Source organism: Perca flavescens, chromosome 2 (assembly GCF_004354835.1).
Source record: "Perca flavescens isolate YP-PL-M2 chromosome 2, PFLA_1.0, whole genome shotgun sequence".
In the NCBI taxonomy this organism is placed as follows: Eukaryota; Metazoa; Chordata; class Actinopteri; order Perciformes; family Percidae; genus Perca; species Perca flavescens.
In genome coordinates this window covers 13,992,709-14,016,734 of record NC_041332.1, presented here as the reverse complement: position 1 = coordinate 14,016,734, position 24,026 = coordinate 13,992,709, and the positions used below count along the sequence as shown (strand labels likewise).

Below are 24,026 nucleotides of genomic sequence, written 5' to 3'. Positions count from 1 at the left end.
ATGTGTATTAAAGACATGATGGATTACCCACTACTGTACTGTACATTGATCTTTGTAGCCCCGCCAGTGCACAGACACACACACACACACACACACACACACATACACATACACAGTCCTAGACCTTAAGACCTTAGGCCTTGTGGATTGCCCCTGATTAGCCCATCTCTCCTCGCCCACCAAATGGGTGGGACAGCGTTAACGCTGGATGTGCATGCGTGACGCAGGTTGCAGTTCTTCAAAGATTTATACCCCTGCAATGCTGCTGAGTAGAAGGTGTGGTGGGAGCCTTTCCGTGATGTGCCACTGTAGAAGCCCTGTTATGAAACAGCCCTCCCTCCTCATGCTTCAAACTTGAAGAGTGCTTCAACTTTCTATTTTAAGTCTCACCTTAGTCACCCCCTGGCCCTTACTCAAAACCTACGAGAGTATTACGAGGCTATAAAAGCATATGAATACCATTTAGAAAATATTGCCTCCTACAGGAAACTCTTGGATGAATTTGAAATTTACAGCCACTGAAAGCTATCAGAGGGTGTTTGGTCCTTCAGTCCCAATGCAATCAGCAGACGTTGCAGTTAGCTAATTTCTCAAGTGTGTCACTATATAATTATTGCACACATGTTTGTCTTAAAATGCTCGGAGTGTTGTGTAAAAATGTTGTTTTAGGCTGTAATAGAAAGAGCTTCTCTGTTGATTTCTCACAACATCCAGTTAACATCCAGTTTCCCCTGTTTAATTTCCACTGAAGTTAGTGTTGGGGAAATCATCTAATTCCAGACTGTCTGACAGTATTACATTTATATTATATACCATTCATTGAAGCTCTAATATGGTTACTCTAAATGAAATATTCAAACCCCAGATTCCATTCCATCAAATGGAAATATTCTAGATGACATATATGGAGATATTCTGACATTTTGGGATTTCACCTAATATAAAATCAATTAAGTAATTTAAGAAACAATGATTAGATTAACCATTTGTAATGATGACTAGCTGGTCAGTGGGGTTTGAGAAGTTAATAAATATTATCTGTACATGCACACTCCTCACTGAATATGGCAAGCTTTCCTTTCCATGCCTTTGCCTCTTGAGAGATTAAAAAAAGACTGTGTTGAGGGAGAAGCATGTTTTATGTCCTGTCTGGTAATAAGTGTCTGTGTGATGGTGGTGGAAATGAGAATCAGGATGTGGAGCGAGGGGGCCATGGCCGTAAATTTGACCAGTTTGTCAGCGTCTCTGGATCAAAGCCATCCCTCTTCACTGAAATTCAGATCACTGGACTGAAGCCTTGGCTCTGCAGACAAAATGTGAATGTGTGTGACACACACACACACACACGCACGCACGCACGCACGCACGCACGCACGCACGCACAGGCTATTCCCAATGATTATTAAAGCGTCAATTCCGAGTTACATCACTAATGCTACAACATTACAAGTCTCTGTTTCTTCATCCGTTCTTAAATGTACTGTAGCAAGTGACGAAGAGCAAGCTGTACCCAGCATGCCGTTCAGTGGTGTAACAGTTAATAGGGGTCCTCTCTCAATAGTGTTTGCATAACGCACTACTAATAAATTTGACCCATAGGCCTCAAGGGCTCGCTCTCAAAACTTTCTTGGTTCCTCAGCAATACACTAGCCAAGTGTGAAGTCAATCAGGTGAATGGTTGTTGAGAAAATCAAAGGACAGACATACAGACACTTCTTCCATTTTAGTTAAATACACAATCATTTGGGTGCGTTTGTTTGTGGACTTACCAGGAATTAAATGAGAAGATCTCATCCCTCTCTGTGCAGGACGTGTTTAACCTACAGTAGCTTAGCACAAACATTGCTATCAGAAGGAAATAGTTAGCCTCTGAAGAAACACACCTTCCAGCAACTCCAGAATTGTCTTTTTGCATGTTGTAAGTTGCTAGCTTGCAAACTTGCCAATAATACCCAACAATCAACTGGGTTTTGGTAAAGTGTACTAAGCCAGCAACTTCAGCGTGACTTCTTGGGTGCTATACACCATCATGAATTCCTGGTAGTCAGTAAAAAAATGTGTAAGCTAACAAATTACTCAGCAACAGATGGCGATGCATGTTTAACCATCTTTTTGTACCTGTAAACAAAGTGTTAATTTGTGATTTGCTGATGCTGTTGCCTTGGAATCTGTTGCTAGCATCCTGCTGTGCTTCAGCAGCCTTGGGGGGATTACAGCTCTGAGAGAGACCGAGACGAGTTCCCTCTCATCCAAAGTGAAAATGAATACAGAAGCCAGATAGCAAACATTAAGGAGAGCAGATTTGTCACATTTAAGACAATGGCACACTGAGAAAATTGGATGAGCCTAAAACATGTCGAAGCAACAGCTAAAAATAGCTTTTTTTTGACAAGCAACTTACTATTATTTTGGAGAAAATGCACTCAAGGAGGGTTTAGCATTACGTCACCTATTCATTCTGTTTCCTTGCCTGGCAGTACTGAGTCATTTCGAGGTAGGCCCTGTATGTGACGTGGCTTTCTCTCTGTTAACCAAGCCATTGCTGTTTTTTTCCCCCCTTGGTGCTAATAATAGCAGAGACAGAGCCAGACACCCAGACATGCAGACAGACAGACGAGCATGCAGACAGACTGACCAAAGGCAAATGTTTCTCCCTGAACAAAGGAGAAGGTCGCAGCCCTGTTAATGGCCTCCGTCTAAGCTTCTGTAAGATGGATGAAGTGATATTGGGGGTATTTAACCTGAGAAATACAATTACATTAGCTGGAAAGTGCATCTCACTAATCAGAAAATGGAGAGTGCATGGTTACTGTTCTTGTTCAAATAATTCTAATATTGTAGAGAATTTGGTTTTAGATGTAAAGATTTCATTTGAAGAGTGAAGGTTAAGTGACTTAATAGCTCCATGTTTTTCTTTTTCTTTATTCTTTAGTCACATACACCAGATGTGACACATGATCAACATTTAACTTTACATTTCACATTAATATTTTGACAGATTAGTGTAATGTAATATAACGTATTAGCAAATGCAAACTTGTTAATACAAATATTCCATCAGTAGGCTATATAGTTTGCACAATTGTACGCGTGTACAAATATACACATGCATTATGCAAGAATTATACAACAAAACACAAGAGCTGCCCCATAACTACCACATGTGATGCATGTCATAGTGATCTCATAGCAGTTTACAACATTCAAACCTCTCTCTCATGTAGACTATACCTTAAAACGCATCACACCAGAACTGTCTGGGGTGAAATCTTATTCTTTTCTCTGGTGTGTGTGATCAATCACTTCCTGCCGTGATTAAACAGAGGGAACGTTCACAGGGAAACGTTGGATGTGATGTTAAAAGGAAGTTATTTTTAGGTTTCAGCTGGGGAGGAAGAGGGAGGAAGGTACTGCAATGAAGGTACTGTGGAGAGAAATCTGGTTACAAAAAATATATACAATTTTGGTAAAACCTAGGATTTTTTTTCACATCCCGCTTCAGGCATTTTGTCAGAGTTAAGTCTGCAGTCCTTTTTCAATACAGGTCTAACGTTTACATGAGGACTCCTTAGGAAACAGCAGTCATGATCACTTCCTCTACTAATTAGCAAAAAAGCATTCCTGAATTTTTTTGTTATGTCATAGTATGTGATGACCTTCAGTTAATAAATACTGTAAATGCCAATTCCCTTACATTTATCCATGCTTCCTTCATGTAACAGCTACTTTCTGCCAAACTTTTTCAGCGATACAGTCAGTGACTTGAAGAAGAATAAGCGCTGCTTGGTCCCTATTCAGTTGGGACTCGTTATTTTGGAGGAAGACAGGGAGGGGGCCGGAGTGCAACAAAACACGTTCAACCTACAGGGATGTGTCCTTAGAGTAACCTGGTGCCGCAGCGTCCAACCACTGACAGTATCAACAGATTTCATCTGGAATGAAATTCACATTAAGACATCCATTTGGATAAAGACATTTGGGGTTATTACCAGGCAATGTCCTCATGAAGCTCCAGCCAATTTCAAAAATGTATTTTATATGAGCAATGTCAGTTCAAGGTTGTGTTTTTAGAATAGGTTCTGTTATTTCCATCTTTATCATCTCCTGTCATGTTTAGAGCATAAGTGGATAACACAGAAGTGCATAAACAATTTGACATTTTTTAGACAAATGGTGAATCTAAAGCTCACAGTGTACCGTCGTGTTCTAAAATGTTCCTTTAGCTCTTTGGGGGCGAGAGGTGTGTGCTACCACTGCCTAATCCATAATGGAGCAGCTGAGCCCACCCAGGGCTTTGTATTCAACATGGAGCCTGCAGACTATGACACAGCGTTATGAGAGAGAGGAGAGAGAGAACAAAGAGAAATTGAAAGTATAAAAATGTCACAACGCTGAGCTCCAGCTGAGATTTAGGTAACATGAGGGAATTAAAACCTAGAAGTGAAGGAGTAGTAAGAACAGTAAAAACAGCGAGTGTGACAAATGGAATAATAAATGATGAGGAGCTCAAAGCTTTAAAAAAAAAAAAAAAAAAAAAAAAAAAAGAGATTCCTCTGATCAGTTTTAAATGATTCTGTTTTTATGACCTGCATTAAGAATTCCCCTTTTCACTCATGTTAGAGCGACAATGATAGATGTAGCCTGATCAGTTGAAAGATTACATGAAAGATAAGCTTTTTGTCATGATTTTATTCAGGGCTCTCTTTTTCTCTGTTCTTGGTCCTAAACAGTAAAATATTAAAATGATTTGACTTGCTGTTTCGCACTTGCTGCTGGAGAGTTGCCGCAGTAATGCCGTTGCGCAGTATCTACATCATGTGCCAAAAAAAACAACCCATTATTTTAAGTGATATTATCAAGTAAAACATTCATTAAATATCATATTTTATTATTAGCTTTTCTTTATCATTGTTAGGCCACATCATTGTGACCATTCATTTCCTCTGCTGCTGAACAGGTGTGAACCTATCATTAATCTTCCGACCCTTAGGACTTAATGCACATTTACAAATACACTAAATTATATTTTATTAAGGCCATTCATAGCAAAGTAGCATTCATTTCTCAATAACAAGAACTCCTTTCTGCTCTCTGTTTAGCTTTGTTATGGTCTTAAACGACTCCAGTTCTTTAGCTGCAAAATGCTCTACTACTGTTCACCAGCTAGTCACTAACTGTGTCTGTCTGTTTGGTGCTAGGCAGGTAGTGTTTATTGGGTTTTAAGACTTTTACCCTGAAAACAGTTGCATGCTTTATGGCAGGAAATGACAATGATAGCAGTGAGACTGTTCCATAACAGTAAAGCTGTGAGACATTAAACCAAGGACTTAGAATATGCTGAAACACTCAGTTGCTGAGGGGAACTGCAGTCAGGTGATAATTCTCTTTTACATTATGCTGTACGTTATCATTTGATCCATCATTACTACAAAATATTGGTTAGCTTGTTTTACTTTATCTAAAGTTCTCATTCGTGAGGTTGATTTCATTTTTATCTTCCAGGGGATTAGTATCTAACCTTGAAAAGCCCCTCATTAGATTGTGTTTGTTTTGTGTGTGTTAATATTGAGCACAATGCAATTTTCTCACAGAATTGTTGGTTTAACAATTTCTCATCTCCAAAAATGAAACACTTAAGGTGGCATGACTGGACTGATGAGGTTTTGTTTCTCAAGTTCCTGTGATTATTTTAACTCCACTAAAACAGTCAGCGGGTATTTCTTTCTCATCATCGAACATGGATACATTTTGCATTACAGACAATATCACTTTTGAAGTTGTCATCTCACCCAGTTTCACACCGTGGAAACGGTAGCTAGTGCCTCAGTAGCTACCAATGTGCAGCAGATGATGTAAGAACTGGAAAAGGACACATAAGGGGCACTCCCTTCCCCACACAAAGGGCCGCAGGCTGTCAGGCTGGAGGAATAAAGATTACCTGCCTCCACAGGCCGACTTATTGACAAAGCCCTCATGCACCACAGGATATATAGTCTTCAAACATCCAGATGTGCACAGGGCAGCTCAGAGGGGATGCAGGTGGGGGATGTGCTGTCCATACTCCCCTGACCCCTGAATAGTGCAGCCTTCAACAATTTAGCACTGATCAATCAGTGGCAGGGATTCATTAAAGCAAGCTTACATGTTTACAGATTTGTGGGATATCTTCACTTTTATATTGTCACTTTACCTTCATATACTTTTACTTGTGTGTGTTTTACTTCCCATTTACATCTCTGTATATATATTTATTACTTCTGATTACACATATACATTTAGCTTCTATTCATTTTGCAAGTAGTGTACACGTGTATTTCATATTATTTTATTTTAATTTATATGATCTATGTGCCCCATGTACGAAGGCTCAGTCCTTACCGCAGAGGCCGCAGGTTCGGTTATGACCTGCGGCCCTTTGCTGCATGTCATTTCCCATTTCTCCCCTGTTTCACTTCTCAAGCTGCCCTGTTTAATAAAGGACTAAAATGGCAAAAAATATATGATATATTTTATCCCTACATCTGCACAATTTTGTGTCTTAGATTGTAATTTTTACTTGCATGATTTTCTTTTTCTACATATTTGTATAAGCATTGTTGGAGGCAGCCTGAGATCTAATGTTTTCATTGCTAACGGTCTTGTAATTGTTGTGCATATGGCAAAATAAGTGATTTTTACCTATACTTTAAGTGCTTTCTTTTGTATATCATCCTAATTCCCATGAGTCATTTCTTTACTCCTTCCTCATTCGCTGACATGCAGTCAACGACTAATGGGGAAATCCTGCATCAGGTTTGAGTTAGAAATGACATGTGCAGTGCACGTGGCAGCCCATCATAATGCAAAACACACTTGCTGCTTTTAAAGGCAAGAAGGTCATTCATGTTTGAACTTGTCCTCTTCATGAAGAAACTCGCTTTAGAAGAAGTTGAAACATGATAAACGCCAATAGTCAATATTGAGTATAGGTTCAAGAAAACAAATCATCTTATACCATCAAAGGGCCCTTAGAAAGGAAATGGAGGTCACACAAAATATAAAATGCATCAAAAGAATTTTGACACCAGTTTAAATCCCAGTAAATAATTAATTTGCCTATGGAAATATGTTGTGCATTCACATAGAATAGTTTGACATTTTTACCTAAATGTTTGCAGATATTTAAAAATGTAAAATAACCAGCAACCATTGCCTCTGGTGTGGGGTGACAGTGTTATAATGGGATGGAACATTTTGGAGCATCTTAAAAAGTTGTTAAAAGAACAACTTTTGCATTGCAATGTTATATAAAAAAAATTCCTTTTCGTGATATCATAGTGATGAATATAAAAATTATGTATTAACCATTAAGAAAGCCATTTGTTGCAAGTTATAAATGCTTAAGTGTACCATATAAGCCTACTACTTTTTTGGCGGTTGAATTATTTCTTTTGGTGGTTTCGCTGTGAAGTGACTACCAAATTATATTGCCCCTTTAACTGCTGCATGCAACCTTCACCCACTGAAGGTTATAATGTCTTTGTATGTGATGTGTGGTGTGTGGGTAGGTGGTTAGGTGGGTGGTGCTAAAGTATTGAACAGTACCGTCATCACCTTACTCCCCCCTGTGCCTGTGCCATATCTATTTCAACCTTGAAGCTTTAAGAAGATACATTAAGACTAGCAAAGGACTGCTGCTGAGTGTTTCCCTGGACAACAAACAAAACTATGAATGGTCAGCACATCCCATTTATTTCACTTAACTCATGTGCAGTGTCACAAGCTATGTGTGAGGCAAGGTTTGAACATCCATCACTGAAGAACCATGGGCGTCTTTATCTACAGCTGGGCTGTGCAGACAATGCCACACACACACACACACACACACACACACACACACACACACCACACACACACACACATTTTTCTGTGCATTTCGAAACAAAAGGAGGCGCATGTCTTTCCTCCTCCTTTTGTCTGTCTTCTTCTCTTGTCCATCTCACGTCCACACTGCAGTGCTGCAAAACCTATCAGAGACAGCTTCTTAAATCCATGATGAGAGAAACTTCAGCCCCCTTGGCTCCACCCTCTTTGCGGCACTAACACAGCACCAACACAGCAAATACATGCAATGTCAAGGCATCACCAGGCCTACAGTATGCATGTGTGTGTTTGCTCCCCCCCCCTTCTCTTCTCCTTCCCTCCCCTATTCTCCCATCTCCCAAAGTGCTGACTGGAGTCATTCTCCACCTGCTGGCGGCCCGCCCAGAGGCTGATATACTGTGTCACTGTACACACATTAACAGCTATTGATCGGGCAGAAAACACCATTATCTTGGTGCGATCGTATTTAAAAATGTCAACTCATTCTAAGCCTGTGGGACTTGAGGCCCAAAGACTCATTCAGACAATGTTTCCGGCTGGTAAACTGTTAAAATATTTACCTCCCATAATGAATTGAATACAGTACAACATCCGGCTTAATGGTGTAGAGGTATGCGTGATGTGTCTGTCTGTGTGTGTGTGTGTGTGTGTGTGTGTGTGTGTGTGTGTGTGTGTGTGTGTGTGTGTGTGTGTGTGTGTGTGTGTGTGTGTGTGTGTGTGTGTGTGTGTGTGTGTGTGTGTGTGCAGATGGTTTTGTGGTTGTGTGCATTACAAGGACAGCTGATCCATAGTAAGCCAGGGCCCCATAATTAGAGAGCAGATCGAAGGAGCAGGATCAGCTATTAATTAAAAAGCAGTTTAGAGGCTTGTACGGTCAGCTTTTGAGCAAACTGAGAGGTTATATATCACTTGTCTGCATAAATAAATCTTTAGGCCTGTTCACAAGTAAGTTTATCTGTTATAAGAGTGTACAATGTAGCTATGTGTCGTGAGGTTAGGATCTAAACTCCCTGACACATGTATGGATGAGACTCTTACCTAATTGACTCTTACGAAGATGTTTGCCGTGCATGCCTTTTTTCATCAAATAGCATAATTACAGGCTCTCTCAGAGTGAAGACATTCTGTTATTGCTCTGGGAAATGAAAATGCCATGTTAATTACTGTCTTACTGTACAATATAAATGGACATAAAAGTCAGTAGATTCAGACTCCATTAGAGATAGATATAAAATAAGCAACTACCTTCTGTTTTATACTCTAAGGGCAATTTTAGATATCCCTAAAAACATTCTATTAATATTTCTTTTAATTCCCTTAGGAATTTTCTTCCCTTTGAAACTGCTTTTTAGCTACATTATATTTGTCAAAATGTGTATCCGATTTTCCTGTAATACATTTAATCTCCAAACGAATATGGAGTCCACCTGTGGACCTAGTGAAAATAAGAAGAAATGATCACCACAACATTTACATTCCTAAGGCATTCCTGAAAGCAAAAATGTTGAAGCCTTTTTAGAGATTTTAATGGTATAGTATGTCATAAGTCTGTTGTCTAAAATTGAAATGCACACTGGGGGTTTCTGAGCGAATGTAAAAGCATTTAGGCATATTTATGTGTGAAATCTATGTGTTTCTGTCTTTCCATGTGGATATATTCACGTGCCACCATGTTTCCATAGGTCAGTCTTTCGGTCCCCGTGGACATTCCCATCATCCTGTCCACCCTCCCTTCCTGGTGACATCAAATGGTGTGACAAAGGAAAACCTGGTTTTACCCCCACCTTTTTAATTTGGGTCTGAGACACACACACATACAACTCAAGGAGAACAAAGAGCATTGCTTTTCCACAAACAGAGTTGTTTGTGCATTTGCCTGTTTGTCATTTCGGATGTATGTATCTATGTATATATTTTTCGAGAGAGAGAGAATGATTGATTACATTTTGGCCTTGCAGTAGGCCTAGCCCAAGTCCCTCACCTCCACAATGTCAGGCAAATGAATGAAAATTGATGTGTCCTTTTCCGACAAATGAACTGATAACCTATACCGTGAAAAGGTGCTCCTTAACACCTTGGCTTACAGAGCAAATCAGGATTTAGCTCAGGTCCACATCGACAGATTTCAGGAAAAGCTTACTACGTGCGTTTTTATCAGCCAGATTATTGTCCTGGATGTCCTTGAAGAAGAATTCTGCCAATGTGACACACAATAGGAGGGAGAGCTGTGATATCCCTCAAGTAAATTATTCTAATTTATCAGGGGATGGATGCAAAGAGCTAATAATACAACCATTTGTCTTTCTTCAGATCTTTTTGGAATATTTACTATCACGTCCATATAAGAGTTGACTGACTGAATGTCATTGCTAAAACAGCAGACAATACTATATAAATCATAAAATGATATTGTTTTTTCTCTAAAATGTTGATGTTGCCATTGGTTACAAATAATTATTGACTCAGGCTTTAAGTACAGAGGCTCTGACCTATAGCCCTTTAGCAAATTGGAGGCCACCTCTTTATCTTACCCTCACATCAGCTGTCAGTCAGTGTGTGTGTGTGTGTGTGTGTGTGTGTGTGTGTGTGTGTGTGTGTGTGTGTGTGTGTGTGTGTGTGTGTGTTAATCTTTAGATATGCTCATTGGACCGCAGAGAAGACTAATTTGGTAGAAGAGCTTTCTGAAGTGGTTTTGAATGCAGGGAACAAAGGACAATCATGCAGTGAATTGTCTCTTACATAAAGCTCCATTCTGTAAAACCGCCATGTGGTTCAACAACAAAAAGCAATTAATTATAATAACAAGATTAATTATGATGTACTATGTGATATGGAGACGTACAGTTTTGGGTGCCTGAAATAATGAGTTGAATCAAAATGCTTCAATAGGACTCTGCGTGTTTCTTGGTTTGAGTTTGTTATGTTGCCTCACTGTGCCGTGCTGCCTTATTAGTTTAAGGAGCCTGCATTATTTATAGTGATAAAGAAACTGTGGTGCAGAACATTGTGTTGGAAAGTACCTGCAGTGTGTGTGTGTGTGTGTGGGGGGGGTGGGAGGTGGGGGGCTGCTAAAGTGCCTGGTTAGATCTACTGACAGAAAAAGTGTTGGTGGGAGGGAACAGAGAGGAATAGCAAGCAGAGAGAGGGAGAGAGAGGAGAGGCAGAGTATAAAGTTAAAACAACTCAAATTAATTCATTAATATAAAATGGCAGTTTAAAGATAAGATAAATAGCATTTCACACATTTGTGGTAACAGATGTATATATATATAGAGACAGACCTTTTCAGATAATTAAGAGATGAAAAGATTGATAGCACTCTTATGTCCCTACCATGAACATGAAGCTACAGCCATGCTAAGCGTGGCCAGACAAAGGCTGGAAACTGAAGGAAACAGCTAGCCTGGCTAAATGTATCAAAATCCACCTACTGTCAACTAATTAATATTTCTTTTCGGTACAAAAGCTGAAAACTAAACTAACCTAGCTTCCTATACAAACATGGAAGTGGTATTACATATACATACACATATTCTCATCTAACTCTCAAGAAAGCAAACAAGTTCCAAACATGTCAAACTATTAAATGCCTTGCTTAAGGGCACTTTGCATGTATTTTGTTTACTCACCCCAGACTTTTCCCTGCTGTTCTGGGGGGATTTGAACAAGGTTGCTTCTGCCACCGCCCATCCATGAGTGCGGCAGAGCCGGCAACTGCGTGAGGGATCCAGCCCTCCTTTTAGGTCAACATTGAATAATGCAGGCTCCCCATATTTCATCCCCCCAAAACTGTGATCCTTAGTGCCACAGCTCTGCCTTCACACCCATTATTCCGCTTGGATGGGCAAAAAGCTCTAAGATGCACTCATGCACGCACATACACTAGTGCACCATCGAGCATGCACACACACACACAGACACACACACACAGGCCAAAGAAAATAAGCAGCCTCTGCAAGACAAGGAATGACAGGATAGAAGCTAACCAGAAATAACTTGATCTGGGAGCTTTCAGTGAGTTATTGCAGCATAACGATGGATTTCGGGAATTTCTTGGCAACTTAACCTCATGTAAGTAATACGAACACTAAGGTTTGTGATTGCTGGTGTGAAAAGAAATTGGATTCAGGTGTGGTAAAGGTTTAACGCCCTGTTGCTTGTGGTAGTGGTAGCCTACGAATTAAAGCTAAATCTGATCTTTACTTGGTCACCTCAGTGTAATTAAACTGGATGAAGATGCAATTCTTTCAGCTAGAAGAGAAATCCTTATTCTCCTTCTCCCTGCCTGCTTACTTCTTACATCACTGAAATAAATCTGCTTTACTGTTGCACTCTTCATTTGCTGTTTCACTTTATCATTTACAGGTTCCACGTCTGCCTTTACACCTGCCTCTCACCTCTCCCAGTCACAATCTCACTTGAGCTCCTCTCCTTGCCTCTCTATTAATCGTACATCATCCCAGTTTTAAGGCACCATCTTTTCTGTCTTGTTATCGCTCCCTGTACACTGCCCCAAACCCTCCTGTTCCCTGGCCCAATCCCCATCCCATCCCACCCAACATGCCGCCTCCCTCCCTTCCACCCTCCTTCCACTCCTTTCTCTCCCTTCATCTTTTCCCTCACTCTCTCCCTCCCCCTTTTGCTTCTCTTAGGGCATTTTCCACCTCTTCTGAGAGTCACACCTCATGAATTATTTACTTGTGCATCTCAGTGAGGGATCTTGCAGCATTCCCTGACCGTTTACTGCTGAAAGATAGACAGGTGGTGGTTTCTGAAAAGTAAGAAGTCCTTTAAATGTGTAGGTACAGTAAGTGTCACAGATTTTCTGCTTCACACGCACGCTTTCTTTTAACACTGTCATAACAAAGTGAGGACGGACAAACACAGCGAGCCAGACAAGCATCATTTGAGTGGTAAATATATACAGTATGTAAATATGTATAAGAAGGCATTCGAGGTGTAGTTGTCATCTTATAAGAGTATTCTTATAATGTTAGGCCCTTCAAAAGAAGACATTCTGTTACAGAGATGGTGAATATATTTCAAGTAATCAGATGCAGCTCAACTGCACCATTTCTTGTAGCTGGGAAAAACCTACCCTACACGTGCATGCATTAAAAAGACAACACTGACAGCTAGAAACCTGCCACGCCCCACTCTGTACTCCCAGGACTACACCACTCTCGTTGGGCTAATGCCACCAATACCAAAACCTTTCCTCCAATCTCATCAGAGGACAATTTTATTGGCACATAAGCACAACAGCTTGAGGGGACATCCATAAAGCGCATTAACGCTGTAACCACATTAACACTGTAACCACAAAGCAAAAGCCTTTTCATTTAAATCAGTGATGCATATTAGTGGTCATCAGCACCAGACTGGTTAGTACCATGTAAATAAACCAAGTAGCATACAGGAACGGCAACAATTGACATGACAACGACATAGAGGTGAACATTGTTTAATGTTCAAACATGCATTACAGTGATTTTCTAATGTTTGGATGACATACTATTTTATTGGTGTGTTTTTCTTTTAGGGTCTTTTTGTCTGCTGCTACAGAGCTGTCTGGGTGATGCCACACCCTGCTCCCTCTCTTAACAGAGACAGAGAGGGGGGGTTGGTGGGAGAGTCTTCCAGCTTCTGCACAGACCGAGAGAAAGTGAGAAAAGCCATCACTGAGGTGTGAAAGGAGAATCCAACCGAATATGTGTCTTTCCCAACCTAACTCAGCCATTTTGTTACTATTGTGAACAGCATGTGAGCAGTTTTACATAAATGGAATATCAGGGAACACACATACATACATACATTTTTTTGGATCTGCATGCAGTCTGCACAGACATCCTGTGCTGCGCTCCTGAGATGCCTTCCACCTCTTCACACACACACAAACACACACACACACACACACACACACACACACACACACACACACACACACACACACACACACACACACACACACACACACACACACACACACACACACACACACAAGGTTTATGGGTTTGAATTGTCTGTAATAACATTTCATTTCACCATTTAATATTAGAGGGGGAGAGAGCCACTTCATTTACTGACATCTAACACAAGTGGATGAAATCAAATGTACTCAGGAGAAAGTAGCAAAATTACATTGCAGGAATACTGTATAAAGTATTTATGAAAATATCATAGCAGGAAATTGTAATAACAGTAGTTACTATGAATAATGATCCCTTTAAAGGTGTAAAATTATGCTTTATTGTGTAAGCAGCATTATAACGTTCAGATGACCCAGGTGGCACTAAATGCATCACATTTTATGAGCTTGTGTGCAAATGAAGCTAACAGCAATCAGATAAATGTAGAAGTAAAAAAAAGTACAATATTTCAATAGTGGAGTAGAAGTATATGTTAATTTATAAATTGTCCACCTCAAAATCTTGTAATCTATCTCACTGAAACAATTCAATCCTTGAGTACCAGTTTACTGCCACATGTAATCTCTCAGTTTTCTTTCATTTCAATGTCAACACTGAAGGGCTGCCATGAAGCATTAAAGCAGCCAGAAGAGAGTGATTTTTCTTTCATTATTCCATCATTTCAAAATAAAAGCACTTCAACACAACAGTGAAGTTATTCTATTCAAATACAAAAGCACACATCAATGGTACCTTTATGGAGGCGCAGGAGTTGGACATTGCAATAATTTGATGCAGTGCAGCAGACTCTGTGTAAATTACTATTTGAAGGGAACAGTTATAGATCTAAAATCAATAACCTTTAGCCTGACACGTGTTTTCAGCCCTCGGTCATCTGCATATTTGTCAGGTAAGAGAGAAGGTGAATACAACAAAAGCTATATTAAGCATGTATAGTAAAATTGCTGATTGTATTATACCACATACATTGTCATTGCCATTCAGTGACACCAAAAAAAGACATGTTACAATGAGCCTGCACTGTTGACCACGCCCTGAGCTGCTGATGTTAATGTGTAATATGGGTTTTATCTCCTACACCCACCAACCAACCCCACCCCCATCTCTCCTCCACATGGAGTTACACCACCGCAATGTTATACAACGCCCTGCTGCTTCTGCTGTGATCCCTTCTCCTTCTGTTGTCCCACCCCTCACTATGGTCCTTAGTCTGCACGATAAACCTGCTGCTGAGTTATCACTCTTATGATATCCAGTGTGGATGAGCCAGGGCATGGAGAGAAAAGCTTCTATAAGTGCATCTGAGCTTGCGAGAAATAAGTTAGTCAAAGGTTAGAACACAGATGTACAGATATTAATCTATGAGGTGTTATAATCAAGACAGATATGGAGAAAAATACTGTACAGAAGAGATTTGAAACAAATGAGAAATGCTGCCAGTGAGTGAACATGACTCATTTGAAAATAAAATAAAATCCTACTGAGTTCTGATTTTCTACGGACAGTCTCCTAGAAATGAAAACAGATACTGTGCTGATCTGAAAGATGCACAGTCAGCGGTATATGAGTGTGTCTCTGACAGAGAGTTCAGAGAGGGAAGGTATGTTATTCCGTACTATATATGCAGAAATCCAGCCTCAGCAAAATGCAAAGTGAGTACTGCTCATACTTGTATCAGTTTCTATACTGCTACAAGTTGAATAATAAAATTAATAACTTAATAAAACGCAAAGCTGGACTGAATACGTGTTAAGACAATTCTATTTCAGTAGTGTGTAGCCTATATCAAACAAACGGGAAGATTGTTATAAAATCCTATTAGACAGTCAAGCACATAAGGATATGTCATGAAAAAGCACTGTCATAAAAGCATGACCAAGCAGACAGGTTAGAAATACAGCAGATCTATTTCTCAAGTGTGAATATTTTTCTGTTTTTCTTACTCTTCTATGATAGAAAATGTAATATCTTTGAGTTTTTGACTATTGGTTGGACAAACCAACACATACGAAGGTGTCACCATGGGCTCTACGAACATGTGATGTAAATTTGCTGACCTTTAATTGACAAAACAAATACTTGATTTATCAAGAAAATAATCAGTAGATTAATTGATAATCTAAATCATCTTTTTTATTCGTGGGTCTGTTTTTCTTTGCATTTGTCCAAGGGATCCTTTGGTTGGGCAGGGGTTGCATGGGACCAAAGTGCCACCACCTGGTACAAAATGGTACATCTCTAATTACAAATAAAATATGCAATTCACTTTAAAGTGCACACACAAACTTATGTATAAATAGAAATTCTTCATTTCTGAAAGAAAATGATAATTACTGTTTAAATGCATACAGTTTACCTAAGCTTCAATAGAATGGAAATGACAACAGGTGCAATAGCTATGCATGGTACATATGCAAAAAGCATATTTAGAAACTATTGGAGCAGAAATATAACCTGTTTTGGGGTTATAAATTAGGATTTAGTCCAATTTACCATGGATGTCTAGCTTGGGTAAACACTGACGAACTTCCGGCAAATTTGAGATTTGCTCTCAGTTTCAACTGAGAAGGGTCTGGTGTCAACCAGGCTAATGGATGTCACAATTTATTTGTCACAACATTTATTTTTTTATGTCGCAATTTACTCATAAACCACCAAATTCCATTGAGTTACTGCTGCTGGTGACGAGAGGCGGGACTTCTGCTCTACACAGGATGACGCTGCATCAATAAGCACCAATCAAGTGACCTGATTTTACACAGATCGTGTTTTCCGTTTTTAAACCTCGCACATGCGCATTTCATTTTTAAAATGGCGGCCGTACAAGGTGGTCTGGCCGACACGAACGAAGAAAAAGACATAAAAACAGAACCATCAAACGATGGCTTCGGAAATAATAATGCAAACGACGGAAGAGTGCTCTCTACGTCCCCCAGCTCCAGTGCTTCGGCTGGAATTAATAAATCTGCGGCTGGAGCCCCGGAGGACCAGCAGACGCTGCTGGCAGTCCTGCAATTCCTCAGGAAGAACAAACTGACCGAGTCCGTCGAAATTTTGCGTCGTGAAGCGGGACTACCGGAGGATTCACTGGAACTGAAGGGGGGTGATTCCTCCGGTGCAGGCTCGGCGGGTGCTGCGGGCAGTGGGGACAAAGAAGGCGGGGATGCGAGCTCTCTTCTCAGCCGGGTCACCATCTCATCCTCGGCTGTAGCTCAGGCGCCAACTAAAGGTCCGATATAGAACTTGGCTACTGCCGTCGTTTTACTGTGTGAAACGCTATTGCGTTTCCTGTTGATATAACATCCCCTACGACTTAAAAGTATTTCATCCGTGGATAACTATCACGTTTACGACTATAGAGTTACTACAATCGTGCTCTCAATGACCCAGAAATACACAATCTTCATTATGTCGATCCAAATCCTCTCTCCGAGGCTCAGTTAAGGTTTTAAAAAAAGTTCCACAAAGGTTGTATGCATTTAAGGGATGCTTGGTTTGCATTATATTGTACAAGTGTTTTATTTATGTTTCTGGTCATTGAGTGTACAGTTTCTAATGTTTTCACAAAGTTTCATTTGGCTTTAACGATGACAGAGTTTTTTTTCAAGTTAAGCAATACAGTTAACTATTTCCCATTTATATGAAATAGTGCAAGTATAGTTATAGTTATATGCAAGTACCAATATACACTTTAGTTTAAGTGTAACCACAAATAAAGTAAAAAAACAAATTGCGCTTTATAGACATGACAGTGTCACAAAAAGTCTGACAGAATACTTTTTCAACAGTTGGAGTTTTTTCAGTTGTCATGGAGTTGCCTTAGTTGTCATCATGTCATCTGTCAAGTTTAAAAGTTGTGTTATAAAGCCATTTTATTTATGTTCTTCACCTAAATACCAGTTAAGGTAATCTTTAAAAGAAAAACTAAGACTAATACAATAAGCTGCAGTTAGCCGTTAACCTATAGAGTGCACATCTCACTCAGACTTCTTCTGTAACAGCTGCTGGGGAGGATCAGCCAGATGTCAACGTGGTGCTGTCAGCTTACAACCAGCAGGGAGACCCTCCGCTGTACCAGGTTTACTACAGCGGCCTGAAGAAGTTCATAGAATCGGTTTTGGACTGTCACCGAGCAGAGCTGTCACAGCTCTTCTACCCGCTGTTTGTGCACATGTATCTGGAACTGGTGTACAACAATCACGAAAGTGAGGCCAAGGCGTTCTTCGAAAAGTGAGTTTCCTTGACATGATGTATGTCCTTCCAACTATAAACAGTTAACTTGATTTGGTTTTGGGTAGCATTAAATCCTGCACAGTTGAGAAACCCTACCTTTTTTTGTTACTCTCCATCTCAGGTTCAGTGGCGATCAAGAGTGTTACTACGAAGACGACTTGCGTATTTTGTCCAGCCTGTCCAAGAGGGAGCACATGAGAGGCAACGAGACCCTGATGGACTTCCGCACCAGCAAGTTCGTCCTGCGTATCTCCCGTGACTCTTACCAGCTGCTGAAGAGGCACCTGCAGGAGCGTCAGAACAACCAGATCTGGAATATCATACAAGAGCACCTCTACATTGACATCTTTGATGGCATGCCACGCAGCAAGGGCCAGATTGATGCCATGTCCGGCAGCTTGGCAGGAGAGGGCAAGCGGGAGGCCAACAAAGCTAAGGTTGGATTTATACACCGGCGCACGTATATAAGGACATCTTTGTTTTCTTTGTCTACCCGTGCTTTTTTTTAACAACTGTGACGCGTTCTTGTTTTATTATCATTCAATCAGGTTTACTATGGATTGCTGAAGGAACCAGAAATTGAGTTGCCTCTTGATGATGAGGACGAGGAAGCAGAGAATGAGGAGGGTAAACCCAAGAAGAAGAAACCCAAAAAGGACAGCATGGGCTCCAAGAGCAAGAAGCAGGATCCTAATGCACCTTCACAAACTAGGTAGATATTTTTGATACACTGGTCTATAGCTCTGTCTAAGCAAGTCCTGCTGGTCTCCATCACCTAACGTTGTACGGCCAGAACAGTATGATTCATTAGAAGTTAGATGCTGTGATCGGAGACATTTCAGTCGGAAAATGATCGCATTAATTCAAACTTTTAATTTGAAGGAAATTACTTATTCATACACAGTACAAGACAGTTAATAGTGCAATACTTGTAAAACGCCCAAGTCTCTACATATTTCAATGTTTAAAAGATATATATATATATATATATATATATATATATATATACACACACACACACACACACACACACACACACACACACACACACACACATATTTTCTTATTAACTTGCAAGCTCAGTTTGAAACTGTTAGTTTTTTTGGTTATTCAGGATACCTCTTCCAGAACTGAAGGATTCAGACAAGCTGGACAAGATCATGTACATGAAGGAGGCCACCAAGAGGATCCGCCTGGGACCAGATAACCTGCCCTCCATCTGCTTCTACACTTTTCTCAATGCTTACCAGGTAATAGCCCATAATAACCAAGCAAGTGGTAGCGAGTGGACAGTTAATTGTCAACGACAGGAGAATCATTTCACATTTTTCTCACCTTTTGCCCCGCAGGGTCTGACTGCAGTGGACTTCACCGATGACTCCAGCCTGATCGCGGGAGGCTTCGCTGACTCCACAGTACGGGTGTGGAGTGTCACACCGAAAAAGCTCCGCAAGGTCAAATCTGCAGCAGGTACGGTGCATGACTGTGACCACTGATGAATGACCGTGACCACCGCATATTTTGACCTCATAACACAAGTAATTTTTTCCCCCTCTTCTCTCTCTCAAGACTTGAATCTGATCGACAAAGAGTCAGACGATGTGCTGGAGAGGATCATGGATGAGAAGACGGCCAGTGAGTCAAAGATCCTCTATGGACACAGTGGCCCGGTGTATGGCATCAGCTTCAGCCCAGACAGGTATAAATCATTTCACTGTTCATTTTTGACAGCTTACATTATTATTGTCAGCCTGTGCACTCACGTTAACAGTTAAAACCTTTTACAGTGGTGCTCATAAGTTTATGAACCCATGCTAAAGTTGACTAAAAAGAAGAATAAAAAAATCATCTTTTGGAAACTGATCTTAATGCCTAATGCCTAAATTAAAAAAATTAGGAAAAATCCAACCTTTAAGGACACCAGTTTTCTTGGTGAATGAAAAATGTATCGTAAATAAATAAATGTTCTTCCTTAAAATACAGGGGGCATAAGTAATTACACTCTTATGTTAAATTCCCACAGAGGCAGGCAGATTTTTATTTTTAAAGGCCAGTTAATTCATGGATCCAGGATACTATGCATCCTGATAAAGTTCCCTTGGCTTTTGGAATTAAAATAGACCCACATCATCACATACCTTTCACCATACCTAGAGATTGACATGGTTTTATTTCAGTTAGCCTAATAGCTGGTTTGATTTACATTGAGAGATGATTTTATGGAAAGTACCCCATGCCAATCTATGGGAATTTAACATAGGGGTGTACTTATGTTACACCCCTGGTGTAACATAAGTACATAAGTTGGTGTCCTTAAAGGTTGGATTTTTCCAAATTTTTTAATTAAGGCATTAGGCATTAAGATCAGTTTCCAAAAGATGATTTTTTTTATTCCTCTTTTTAGTCAACTTTAGCATGGGTTCATAAACTTATGAGCACCACTGTATAGGGACTTAAAAAAATATTAATTATGAGAAGTAGAGATCAAGAGTATTAAAAACAGGCACGTAGTGAAGAGACCCCTGACTACCCCTTTTTTATGTGTATCTAAACATAACACATCGTTTTGCTTTTAAGAAACTACTTGTTGTCAAGTTCTGAAGATGGTACAGTCAGGCTATGGAGTCTCCAAACATTTACTTGTCTGGTGGGCTACAAAGGCCACAACTACCCAGTGTGGGACACCCACTTTTCCCCCCATGGGTACTATTTTGTCTCCGGGGGACATGACCGAGTTGCCCGGTAAGAAACTGTAACAGAGGAAAACACACTGTCGATACACAGCAGCACCTACAGATGTCCGTCATGGTCCTATGTTGTGCTTTCTCTGTAACAGTCTGTGGGCTACAGATCACTACCAGCCTCTGCGGATGTTTTCTGGTCACCTAGCTGATGTCACTTGCACCCGCTTCCACCCCAACTCTAATTATGTGGCCACAGGGTCTTCTGATCGCACCATCCGGCTCTGGGATGTCCTGAACGGAAACTGCGTCCGCATCTTCACCGGTCACAAGGTCAGACAAGTCACCATAGCAGAGCCCTGATCTGTGCTTTCCCGTTCAGCATTAGGGCTATGTCATGATATAGCCAAATCTGTTGTCTAACAATTAACAAAATTATGTCATATTTTAGAAAATGTCGTTCGTTTTATATTTAGTTTGGTATCTGCATAGTTGGGAATCAGTTAGTTTAGTTTGACACTTCACACACATCCAACAAATATTGTGATGTGATTCCTATTATACATTAAAACTAGGTTGTAAATAAATTAAAAATAACCTTTTTTTTGTAAGATTATTTTTTGGCATTGTTAGGCCTTCATTGACAGGACAGATGAAGAAATGAGAGGGGGAATGACATGCAGCACAGGGCCACAGGTCGGAGTCAAACCCAGGCCCGTTGGTCGAGTAAACCGCTATATATGGGCGCCTACTCTACCAACTGAGCTATCCGGGCGCCCTAACCTAGCCAATTTAACATTAAATAAACTGTGTACACCATTTGCTTGGAGCAACACATCTATAATTTCTGTTCAGAGAATTTTTCTTTACACCCACAGAGTGAAATATGCTTAAGGTTCACAGATTCATACTGCAGCACAGCTAGCAGAATTGACTGCAGAGACCACTACTGAGGCAGTCTTTTAACTCTTTCTTCCAGGGTCCTATCCACGCGCTGGCCTTTTCTCCCAATGGGAAGTTCTTGGCTTCAGGAGCCACTGATGGCAGAGTTCTTCTGTGGGACATTGGCCATGGGCTGATGATTGGAGAGCTTAAAGGCCACACAGATACCATCTACTCGCTCCGGTTCAGCAGAGACGGAGAGATCCTTGCCTCCGGTGGGTGACCTACATCTCTTAATTTGACATCAGTTGAATATTTATTAACATACAGTTAAACTGAATGCATTTGCAGCCACATTTGTTGAACGTAAAATCTAATTTAGAGAATGGAGCTTTTAAAAAGATGATACCCCTGCAGTCTTTATGCATCTATTGGCTTCAATGTATTCAAATGAAGATTTGAGTGGACTTTCTGCAATTATAACTACATTACCCTTGCAGTGACAATGTTCATTGTTGTTGTTATTCTAGGCTCAATGGACAACACGGTTCGTCTGTGGGATGCCACGAAAGCTTTTGATGATTTAGAGACCGATGATTTCACAGCAGCTACAGGACACGTCCATCTACAAGATAACTCCCAGGAGCTTCTGCTGGGCACATACGTGTCTAAATCTACACCTGTTATACACCTTCACTTCACCCGCAGGAACCTGCTGCTGGCCACTGGGGCCTACAATCCATAAGACATTGAATTATGAGAAAATAATCTATAGAAGTTTAAAATTAAGCAAACGTCTGGTCCCCAAGATCCACAGGTGACTGAAGAGGTTTGTGGTGCAGTTGGGAAGAAAAAAAAAAAAAACTGTATTGTCAACATCACCTCTGCCAAGAGACTGGCTGTGAATGAAGATACAACTTAAATTAGCAGACTTCTGTTCTGGCCATAAATGAAGCTGATCTACTGCAGATATCCCCTCGCCATGCCAAGTGCCATTGTTGATTGAGCACTGTTTTTTTAAATCACTGCCATGATTACAGCTTGTTCAACACGGGGCTGACATTTCCGTATCTTAGTCTTTTATACTGGTGTAAATAAAACACACATTTTCTACGTTTTGGGCATACATTTTCTTTATTGTTAACATAGGGAACACAAACACTCATTTTATTACAAGCATGTCCAGCTGCTTTCTCCACTCCCAGCTGTTATAAATGATGGTCAAAATAGACACCTGTAAGGAGACAATAGGGGCTTGCAGTTAATTGAATGGAGCAATACTTTCCTAAAATACAGCGGATTTGGAAACTAATAGGATGAAGAGGCTTTATTACACTTACATGATCACTTTTCTGTGACAGCAGCCTGTTTCTTGGGCTTCAATTTGAAGAAAAGGCCAATGGCTAATATGCTGGCATATGTGGCCAAAACACACTAAAGAAAAAAAGGAGGCATGATGAGAAATTCATAGAGCGAGAGAGAGTATGCAAATCTTAATTAAAGTGCAAAGTTGCAAAAAACTCACATTCCTCCTTCCTGTGATTGTGTATGCGTTGAAGTACTTTGCGAATCCAGTGAACTGATGCTGGGTTCCGGCGTCGTGTCCTCCCATGATGGATTGTTAATGGTCCTGTAACAAGGAGAATAGAGGTGATTGATTGATTATAATCTGGTAGTCTGAAACGATAAATTGACTGACAGAAAATGTTGATAATTACACTTTAAGCGAATTAAGATTCTGTCAAGTAATTTTACCATCTTCTATAATAGCAATTCAAATAGCTTTGGGACAAAGTAGGACATTTGAAGACGTCACCTTGGGCACTATGATAACCAAGAAATAATCAGGACATTAATTTGATAATGAAAAAAATCCTACAACAACTAAAATGACCTTTGAGCTGTATTAATCACACAGCATGGACCTTAGTTAATGCATGGTGTTGACAACTTGACAGGAAGGAGTGTGTGAAAACTAAGGCACGTTAACGTTAGTAAACTTAATTTTGACCCGCCGCACACAAAAACAACTTTCATCGGTCAGTAACTGCATTAAGTTAGCTTGTTGGCTAGCACACACACACAGTAACGTTAATATCAGGGTTAACGTTAGCTTCCTCGGTTAGCCTGCTAACGTCAGTTTGTTTAATTTTCAGACCGCTAGCTAAATATTACATTGTCACACAGACGTTTAAAGACCATATGGATACGAACGTTACTCAGCATTCTTAAAACCAAAGGGAACGGGCTTATTTGTTTGTAAATGTGTTATAACTTACCTTTAATACTCGACCCCTGTGCAAACAGAATGAGACAAGTGCCCTTCAGCAGAGAGAGGCCGCAATACTAAATTCACTAGGAAATCCCGCCTACTCTAGCAATCCAAAAGTGTGTCAGCATTGGTCCAAAGTAATGTCAATCAAATGTGGTCGTCCAA

General features: G+C 40.3%; 2 protein-coding genes and 1 long non-coding RNA gene across 3 annotated transcripts; 1 reads left to right on the top strand and 2 right to left on the bottom strand.

Moving 5' to 3' along the window:
• Positions 1 to 13,491: 13,491 nt before the first annotated feature.
• On the bottom strand, positions 13,492 to 17,367 carry LOC114565076 (uncharacterized). The gene is made up of 3 exons (XR_003693878.1): positions 16,832 to 17,367; positions 13,678 to 13,744; positions 13,492 to 13,509 (listed from the first exon to the last, which is right to left on the bottom strand). It is a non-coding gene; the product is annotated as an uncharacterized LOC114565076 (long non-coding RNA).
• taf5 (TAF5 RNA polymerase II, TATA box binding protein (TBP)-associated factor) lies at positions 16,557 to 22,707 on the top strand. Its single transcript, XM_028592786.1, has 11 exons — positions 16,557 to 17,022; positions 17,795 to 18,023; positions 18,148 to 18,463; positions 18,575 to 18,738; positions 19,141 to 19,276; positions 19,376 to 19,496; positions 19,596 to 19,725; positions 20,604 to 20,768; positions 20,863 to 21,040; positions 21,687 to 21,864; positions 22,120 to 22,707. Exons 1-11 carry the CDS (start codon positions 16,605 to 16,607, stop codon positions 22,332 to 22,334), a joined length of 2,250 nt encoding a protein of 749 aa, XP_028448587.1. The 5' UTR covers positions 16,557 to 16,604; the 3' UTR covers positions 22,335 to 22,707.
• atp5md (ATP synthase membrane subunit k) lies at positions 22,705 to 23,975 on the bottom strand. Its single transcript, XM_028592902.1, has 4 exons — positions 23,869 to 23,975; positions 23,115 to 23,219; positions 22,930 to 23,023; positions 22,705 to 22,823 (listed from the first exon to the last, which is right to left on the bottom strand). Exons 2-3 carry the CDS (start codon positions 23,199 to 23,201, stop codon positions 22,934 to 22,936), a joined length of 177 nt encoding a protein of 58 aa, XP_028448703.1. The 5' UTR covers positions 23,202 to 23,219; positions 23,869 to 23,975; the 3' UTR covers positions 22,705 to 22,823; positions 22,930 to 22,933.
• Between the last annotated feature and the right edge of the window lie 51 nt (positions 23,976 to 24,026).

Excerpts from the sequence above, each read along its gene's own strand:
- taf5 (XM_028592786.1), top strand. The coding sequence starts at position 16,605 with ATGGCGGCCGTACAAGGTGGTCTGGCCGACACGAACGAAGAAAAAGAC. Across the intron at positions 17,023-17,794 it reads AGCTCAGGCGCCAACTAAAG|CTGCTGGGGAGGATCAGCCA; the intron begins GTCCGATATAGA and ends CTTCTGTAACAG. Across the intron at positions 18,464-18,574 it reads GGGAGGCCAACAAAGCTAAG|GTTTACTATGGATTGCTGAA; the intron begins GTTGGATTTATA and ends TCATTCAATCAG.
- atp5md (XM_028592902.1), bottom strand. The coding sequence starts at position 23,201 with ATGGGAGGACACGACGCCGGAACCCAGCATCAGTTCACTGGATTCGCA. Across the intron at positions 23,024-23,114 it reads CAATCACAGGAAGGAGGAAT|TGTGTTTTGGCCACATATGC; the intron begins GTGAGTTTTTTG and ends TTTTTTCTTTAG.